This window comes from Narcine bancroftii, chromosome 6 (genome assembly GCF_036971445.1).
Source record: "Narcine bancroftii isolate sNarBan1 chromosome 6, sNarBan1.hap1, whole genome shotgun sequence".
NCBI lineage: Eukaryota > Metazoa > Chordata > Chondrichthyes > Torpediniformes > Narcinidae > Narcine > Narcine bancroftii.
The window spans coordinates 139,670,524-139,679,712 of NC_091474.1; the positions used below are offsets into that span (position 1 = coordinate 139,670,524).

The 9,189-nt window shown below is 38.0% G+C and overlaps 1 protein-coding gene across 1 annotated transcript in view; it reads left to right on the forward strand.

The window, feature by feature from the left end:
* Positions 1 to 7,199, forward strand: part of tpo (thyroid peroxidase) — a 108,818-nt gene extending 101,619 nt beyond the window's left edge. Inside the window, exon 12 of the mRNA XM_069886183.1 lies at positions 7,106 to 7,199. Within this exon, the coding sequence (XP_069742284.1) occupies positions 7,106 to 7,116 (11 nt within the window). The 3' untranslated portion in view covers positions 7,117 to 7,199. The remainder of the gene's footprint in view (positions 1 to 7,105) is intronic.
* Positions 7,200 to 9,189: the final 1,990 nt, after the last annotated feature.

The window sequence follows — 9,189 nt, forward strand, 5'->3', positions numbered from 1 at the left end:
ACATGCAGTAACTATTATAATACTATAGATATCAAAAAAGAACAAATTGATTATATACATGATGGTCTTCACCCTGCCCCAAGAACCCCTCCCTCCCACCCTACCACCCTCCTCAAAAAACTGAAAAAGAAAAACTTTATCAGTGTAAAAATAAAAGGAGAAAGAAAAAAACATTGGATTGCAGAGAGAGATGTCGTTCAGTACACATTATCAGTTCTAACATAAACATACAGAGGAGAATTCCGCAGGGCTAGAGGGATAAAAAGGATATCATTACAAATTTAATCCTATTATTTGAGTGTATGGGTACTAAATTTGTAAAAATGGAGAGCATTCATTTCCAAGATTATGTTTTTTTTTCAAAAGAATACAGCTTTGAATTTCAGCACGCCACCTTGGCATAGTTAAAAATATATCTGATTTCCAAGTAATCACAATATATTTCCTTGCCAATGTTAATTTAACAAATTTCAATTGATAAAATGATCAATTCAATTTAGGATTTGTACCTTCAATGTTTCCTTATAAAAATAAACCAGGACTTAGTGGAAAAGCAATTTTTGTAATTTGTTCCAAAAAGTTGTGTAAAGCCACCCAAAAATGGTCTCACATTGAGACAAGACCACGTTGAATGTATAAAAGATCGTACATCTTCACCACACCTAACACATTGATCCAATATATCCAATTTAAATCTATTCAACTTCTGTGGTGTAAAATATAATTGATGTAAAAAATTGAATTGTTAAGAGCCCAGAAGACGCCAAAACCCATCAGCAATAGAAATTCACCAAGACAAATGGTGACTTAAATAAAAGTTGCTTTTAATTATCTTCAAACATGAAAGCAGGATCAAACTTTAACTTATTATTATTAACTTACTTAACCTAACTTAACCCCCTTCTATTTCTAAGTGCATGTGTATGTAATATGTAAGTTCAGAAAAGTTATTTAATTCACAGTCCAATCTCACTTCTCATTACTCCATGTTTACAGGTTGCAGGCAATTCATTCTGTGCACAGAATTTAACAGTTATGAATTTCCCCAGGCTTTGGTGCTTGAAAGGTAAATGGTTATCATTCAGGAAGGTTCTTGTTGGTTTGCAGAGATTTATTGCTCGTTGGATACCCACAACCAGCCACCTCAGTTTCTTGCTGAAGAAACTTGCCCTATCAGGGTTTTCCAGATGATAATCTTTTTCTTTCAGGTCACCACAGAGTTCCTTTTCTGTTTTCCTTATTTCAAGTTAAACATTATACAGCCAGCCATCTCCTCTTGTTAGACCATAAGGGCTTTGACCAGGCTGAACTAAGAACTCACAAGCCATCTTCAAAATGGGGTTTTTCCACAAGCTTGCCAGCTGGTAATGTTCCAGTCCCAACTGCTGCTACTGAACTGCCTAGATCTATATAATCCTAGTTTAGGAGTTCCTGCTTGTATAGTGAATATATCAAAGAAATATTTTTTAACAGTCCCACTCCTAATGAGAAGTTCTACCTCAGTACAATTAGACAAAAGCATTGTTGGTCCCAATTATCTCTCAAATAGGCTCTTAACTGAAAGTAAAACAGGGTATTATATAGTATAGCAAATTTATTTCTCAATTGCTCAATTGACATTAATTGACCTCTTTCATAACAATCTTCAATATTAACAATCCCTTTATGACACCATATATTGAAGAACTGATTGTTTCTTGAAAAAACTAAAAGAGAGTTAATCAATGGCATTTTAGGTGATATAGACCCTCCACCTCATAATTTAGACACCTCTATGAAATCTCCCCTCAGTCTTCTACGCTCTAGGGAATAAAGTCCTAACCTGTTTAACCTTACCCTGTAACTCAGTTCCTGGATCCAGACAACACCCTAGTAAATCTTCTCTGCACTACCTTATTGATATCTTTCCCGTAGTGATGCGAACAAAACTGCACACAATACTCCAAATTTGGCCACACCAATGTCTTATACAACTTCAACATAACATCCCAATTCCTGTACTCAGTACTTTGATTTATGAAGGCCAATATGCCAAACGCTCTCTTTATAAACCTATCCACCAATGACACCACTTTCAGGGGATTATGTATCTGTATTCCCAGATCCCTCTGTTCTATTGCACTCCTTTGTCCCCTACCATTTACTGTGTATGTCCTTCCAAAATGCAACACCTCACAAGTCTGCATTAAATTCCATCTGCCATTTTTCACCCCATTTTTCCAGCTGGTCCTGATCCCTCTGCAAGCTTTGAAAACCTTCTTTACTGTCCACAACTCCTCCAATCTTAGTTCATCTGGTGGTGGTGTTGAAAAAGCTGTCGGGGTGACAGTAGTACAGTCATGGAAGGTCAGATAAGGGTTCACTAAGAGACAGAGCTCACAACAGCTCAGACGTGCTTATGACTTCAGAATGGCATGTGTGATTTGTTTTCAGGGACCACTGCTTCTTCTTCCCAGAAAAGCTGACTTGCATCTTCTGGTGGCACTGGTTCAGGTACATGCATCCCTGCTTCATAATCTAATTATCTCTACCTGCTTAAGAAGATATTTCAGGACTGCTCCTCCTTGCTCTCTTAGCCTAATTGCTGCAAAGTAAAATATCATGTCCATGGCTTTGTAATGTAAGCAAATTAAAAATGTAAGCAAATTAAAATTATCTTCAAATTGGTCAAAAATTTGATATTTATAGCTTTCAAACTGTTTCTTCAGTGCAGTTTTTCTCTTCTAATTCTCTTTGTTCTGCGTTTCTGCTGTACAAATTAGTAACTGAGACTGCAAGTGGAACTGTAAACACCAAAGGAGGGGAACATCATTTCTTGACTGCCACTTTAATTTCCAATAGCTGTGAAGCCGCTGCATGAATTGGCTTTGATGTTGAATTGATAGTTGTCCTGTGATCTTACTGTTACAGAGTCCAAGGACCCCAAAAACCAGCAGCAATAGATATGCACCACAACACAGGGTTACTTAAACAAATGTAGTTTTTAATTGTATTTGAACATGAAAACAGAATTAAACTTTAACTTATTACTTAACCTACTTACTTAATCTACCTAACCTACTTAACCCCCCCTCCCCCACCTCTAATACTAAGTGCAGGTATGTGTAATGTGTATTTAAGATTAGAAAAGTTCTTTGGATCACAGTCCAATCTCATTGGTTGCAGGCAATTCTTGTACTGTGCACAGAAGTTAGCATTAACAAAGTTCACCAGTCTTTGGTGCTTAACAGGCAAATGGTTACCACTCAGGAGGGCTCCTTTTTGTTCCAGGACATCTGTATCTGATTCCTGTTTAATCAGTCTTACTGATGAAGCTTTCCCCCTTCAGGGTTCTCCAGATGATCCTCCTTCTTTCAGGTCACTTTTCAGACAGCCAATCTTCTCCTTTGACAAGGCAGTCTTCCAAAGGTTTGCCAGCTTTGTCCTTCTGGAACTGATTTCTGCCTCCTTACTCTCTGTTTCACACTTTCCCTCTCTGAGAGCAAAACTGTTCTGTCTGCCTGCAAAAATCACATGCTCTCCCAGGCAAGTTGTATGCTGCAACTTTGTTGCTCTTTTTGCAAAAAGCACTCTGCAAAAGTCCTGCAAATATTCTGTGTTTTAAAATGTTTGTGTGCAATGTGCTCTAATAATCCTTCCCAAAACAGTTCTAAATACTCTGTCACATTACTTAGTCTGCCAATTTAATTCTACAAAGCTCTTGTGCAGCAGATCTTGTCTTTGTTTCAGACACATTACAGCATGTTACATAGCACATCAGTGCTCTTTAGAAAACTTCTCTTTGTCAGCTAAAGAATGCTCCACTGGTGCTTTCCAAGAATCAACTCTGCCCATTGAAAATGCTGCTATGTGTGAAAGAGGAAATTCATTCCATGACGAGTGAGAGGGTAGATTTCAAATTGCTGCTAATGGTTCATTCAGCTTGAGTTTGTTTTAAACTCCCTTCTTCCCCACATCTTGCACAATATCGTTACACAAAGTGCTTGAGGAGCCTGGAAGGTGGGAGGGAAACTTCTTCGTCTCTTTTTCCAAAAGAAGCAACAATTCTCCAACCTCCTTAGTACTCCTCCTTCTCCATTTTAACTTGTGAGAGACGGGGCTTGGGGTATTTCCTCTGGGTCTTGGTGAGGGGGGGGGGGGTTCTGGTGATGGCTGGGGTATGTATGGTGGTGGTCTTGTCCACAAGGAGTCTTCTGATTCTTCATCTTCATCATTCTGCAAGAATAGGGTTGCCATGCCTAATAATGAATCTCTGGGATCTTCTTTTATCACCTTCTATTTGTTAACCATTTGGTGCCCAGCTCTGCTCTCATCCTCTCTGTTTTTTCTCCTGATTGTTATACCACTCGCACTCAACCTGTTGGGCTTCTCTGTCTTTGGGTGCATCCTCCTTTGTACATAGCACTTTCCCCAATTCTTTCCTATGTTTTTTTTCCCCATAATAGCTGTTCTGCTTTTTCTGTATCCTGTATGGACCATGTTCCTCTGACTGGTCATGCCTCGTTACCCAGTTGATTTGTTAAGTGCTGCTGAGAGCTGTTGAAATTCTTTACCATATTTCAGATACAAATTATACACTTACTATACCAAGGCACCTGGATCAGTCTTATCCATACTTTTATCTCCTGCCTATCGTACAAATTAACCTTTTATCCGGGCCTCTCTAGCCAGCCGATCAAATTATGCCATCACATAACCTTAAACCTTATACAATATATTCTCTCCTGCTGGATTAGACATCTTGGCTGTAGAGGTGGATTCTCAGAAGAAGGACCAGAGCAACAAGAAGCCCCTCAATTAAATACAGAGGACTTCACCTGAATAATGATTGGAAATATGACCCATCATTGTGGCTGATCTGACACCACAAATGTCTCTAGTTATGGGGATCCCTGCAAAAATGGACATCATCAGCTCTTCTTCCTTCAAATTGCTTTTCTGTTCAACACCAAAACTTTTTCTTTTTTTTTTAGATTTTATTTAATTGTTTGCATCATTACAGGAAAAAAATGAATAAAACATTAATCAAATATCCATATCCAATGATTCAAAAATATACTTTTATATTTTTCTCGCCATCCCCCTCCCACCCAAAAGTAAGAAAAAGAAAAGTCTACCATTTAATATATAATAATATTAGCATAGGCAATCATTAATTGTTATTAAAAATCACTAATTAAGTGGAATGGATAAGATAGAAAAGGTGGTTGGAAAATTATCCATAAAATCGATATATGGTTTCCAAATATTATAAACATTTTCAACTCGATTCCTTAAACTAAGCCTAATTTTTTCCAAAGGTATACAATTTTGCATCTCATTATACCATCTACTTAATAACACTTCTCAATCATCTTTCCATGATATTGCTATACATTTCTTTGCAGTACTTTTAAAAATTTCTTGGTATTTGTCCAATTTCAATTTTATATCGTTTTCATAAATATCTCCAAGTAAAAATATTCTTGGATCCTTTGGTATCTTTATCTTCATAGTTTGCCCTAATAATAAACTCAGTTCATTCCAAAACCTTTCCACTTTTTCACAAGACTACACTGAATGCAAAGTAGTCCCTATTTCTTTCGTACGTCGAAAACACTTATTTGAATAATTAGGATTAAGTCCATTTAACTTATGTGGAGTATCATACAATTGATGAAGAAAATTATATTGAACCATTTGATATATAACACTTACTGTATTCATAACACTTTCCACGCTGCTGAAGATCCAGCTGTGCTGGGTGGGTCACGTCTCCAGAATGGAGGACCATCACCTTCCCAAGATCGTGTTATATGGTGAGCTCTCCACTGGCCACCGAGACAGAGGTGCACCAAAGAAGAGGTACAAGGACTGCCTAAAGAAATCTCTTGGTGCCTGCCACATTGACCACCGCCAGTGGGCTGATATCGCCTCAAACTGTACATCTTGGCGCCTCACAGTTCGGTGGGCAGCAACCTCCTTTGAAGAAGACCGCAGAGCCCACCTCACTGACAAAAGACAAAGGAGGAAAAACCCAACACCCAACCCCAACCCACCAATTTTCCCCTGCAACCGCGTCTGCCTGTCCCGCATCGGACTTGTCAGCCACAAACGAGCCTGCAGCTGACGTGGACATTTACCCCCTCCATAAATCTTCGTCCGCGAAGCCAAGCCAAAGAACACTTTCATAACATAATTTTGACCAAATCTCCTCCTGAATTTGTACATTTAAATCTTTCTCCCATCAGATTTTTGATTTTTATAAATATTTTTTCTTTACAATCTCTTGTAATTTTATATGCATATTAGAAATAAATTTCTTAACAACAAATGTATCTGTTATTATATCTTCAAAGCAAAAGGAAAAAGTTGATTTTGTTTTAACAATTTTTTTGGTGATTCCTCTCTCAATATAAATTCTATTCCATATGTTTAAAATATGTTTCAATACGGAAAAATCTTTAGTTCCTTTAAACAACTCACTATTCTATTTATACAAAATTAATTCTGGAATAGTTTCACCAATTTTATTCACTTCTATTTGAATCCAAGCTGGATAACAGGAGGACAAAAACCTCTACTGAGCTGCTTTAAAATAATTCTTAAAATTTGGTAGTTCTTAGTCCACCCTGATAAAACTTTTTCTTCATTGTGTACCTACAGGGCAATGTAGCCCAAAATACCAGCAGCAGGTTGTTGGACTATCCACATTACTGGTGTGTGCTCTTTAAACTGACAGAAGCAAATGATCAAAGACTTCTAGATGCACTGACACAAAAGAAAATATTTCATGGCTGATAATACTATGTAATTAATTCCTCTATGTCTTTAATATTTCTAATGAAAGACTCTACTGATCTGTTGGGTTCTTCCAGAATTTTTTGTTCATGTTTCAGATTACCAGCACCCACAATATGGTGCTCTTCATAAAGAGAATGAAATTGACTTCTTAATGCATTCTAGAACAGACTTTAAGTCTTTTATTGAGTTCTGAGGATAAATTGTGAATGCATTTTCATCCTCATGAGATAAATAATTTTTGCATTTATTCATGTCTTTGTAAACAATGCTATTCAGATTTTTAAAATGACATATTTCATAAGCAATTATTGTCTTGGTATAGATTGTTTGTAGAAGAGAAGCATGCAATCCATTCAACGTTCAGAAGGCCACAAGAGAGAAAAAAAAGCCTCTAAAATGTGCCAGACCCATATTTAGAAAAGCAATCCTGAATATGAACTTGGATAGATGAATACATGGAAGGAAGAATGAAAGTAATTTATATTTCTTCCCAGTATAAAATCAACTTCTTGCTTTCACTTTGAATAATTCTTTATTTGATTATTGGTATAGTAAAGGTTTACAGAGAATAAAAGATTGTTTCTTAGGATCTTTTTTCTTAACTTTTGATCAACTAAAAGATAAATACAATATACATAATAATACAATTTTTTCATATTATCAATTAAAAATGTATTTGAAAAAGAGACTGGGTCCAGATTTGAGACTCCCTTCACAAAGTCATTTTGAAGATTATAATAACAGAATCTGCAGCTTCCATAATTGGGCTCATTCAAGTTAAAATTGAAGTTTATTTATCATCCGGTCGCATCAGTACAACCCAACAAAGCATCATTCTCCAGACGACTGTGAAAAATTAGTGCAAACACACATACAAACATACCACCCATACAAAAAAATGCATACATACATGTCATATACAAATATCAAAAATAAATTTTAATTAGTAGAGTCATAGGGAGTTGTTTTCACTGTTCAATAGTCATTCAGCAGTCTCTCTGCCCATGAGAAGAAGTTGTTCCTCAGCCTGGTGGCTCTGGCTCTAAATATTTCTGCATCACTTTCCTGACCGGGGTAGCTGGAAGATGCCCTATGCGGCGTGGTATGGGTTCTCACAGAATTTGCGACAATCCCAGTAAATGACATTGATGGGGGTGAGGGAGACTCTTGTAATCCTCTCTGCTGCCATTATAGTCCCGTGGATTAACTTCCAAACTGATGCCTTACAGCAATTGGACCACACCGTAATGCTGTCAGCTCAGATGTTCTCAATAGAGCACCTGTAAAATGTTGACAATAGTGGCCAGTAGCCTTGCCAACCACACCCCAAGAAAATGCAGTCACTGTTGTGCCTTTCTGACAAATGAGGAGATGTCATGTGTGCAGGATCGGCCACTTCTTAAGTTGACTCCAAAGAACTTGGTGCTCTCCTTGCTCTCCACCAGCAAGCTATTAATGTGTGGTGGAGGATGGTCATCTCTGGTCCTCCTAAAGTCCACAATCATCGCCTTTGTCTTGTCCACGTCGAGACTTGGGTTATTATTCTCGCACCATTTCATGAGATTGTTCACATCTCTATATTATGACTCATTGTTGCTGATAAGGTCAACTACTGTGTGTCATCAACTATTGTCAAGATGACTCTGTTGGAGCTGGATCTGGCATTGCAGACATAGGTCAGTAGCATGAACAGGAGTGGGCTGAGCACACAGCCCTGAGGTGCGCCAGAGCTCAGCATGATGGTGCTCAACATTCTGCTGCCGATCCGGACAGACTTTGTTTTTTCTGTGAGGAATTCCAGAATCTAGTTTGAGAGAGAGATGTTGAGTCCCAGCCTGATTGTATTAAATGCTGAGCCAAAGTCAATTCAGTAAATGAGGCATCATTCTGCAGGTGGGTCAGGACGGAGTGGAGGGACAAGCCTACAGTATTGTCAGTATCTGTGGGAGATGCACTTTTATACATTCCATCAGATGCTTCAAGCATTTCAAAATAGTGGAGGTCAGTGCCACTGGGTGGTAGTCATTGAAGCCTGCTACTGTCTCCCTCTTTAATACCAGGATGATAGTCTTAAAACCAGAGGGGATGATGGACTGGTGCAGTGACGTGTTAAAGATCTCCATAAGGATTTCTGTTGGTTAGTCTGTACAATGCCTGACTAGGTATGTGGTCTGGTCCCGTTGCCTTACTATGGATAGGATTTTCCTCACCTTAGCCACAGCTATGCAAGAGATCTGATCTTTAGGGAGAGACTAAGCTTTCTTTGGCATCAGCATGTTCTTCATGTCGAACTGCTTAGAAGATCAGTTTTTCCTGAAGTGAGGTGTCATTATCATCGACTCACAAGGTTGTCTTGTGACCTGTTATTGTTTTGATACCACTGGACATCAAAGATTTTGCTTCATG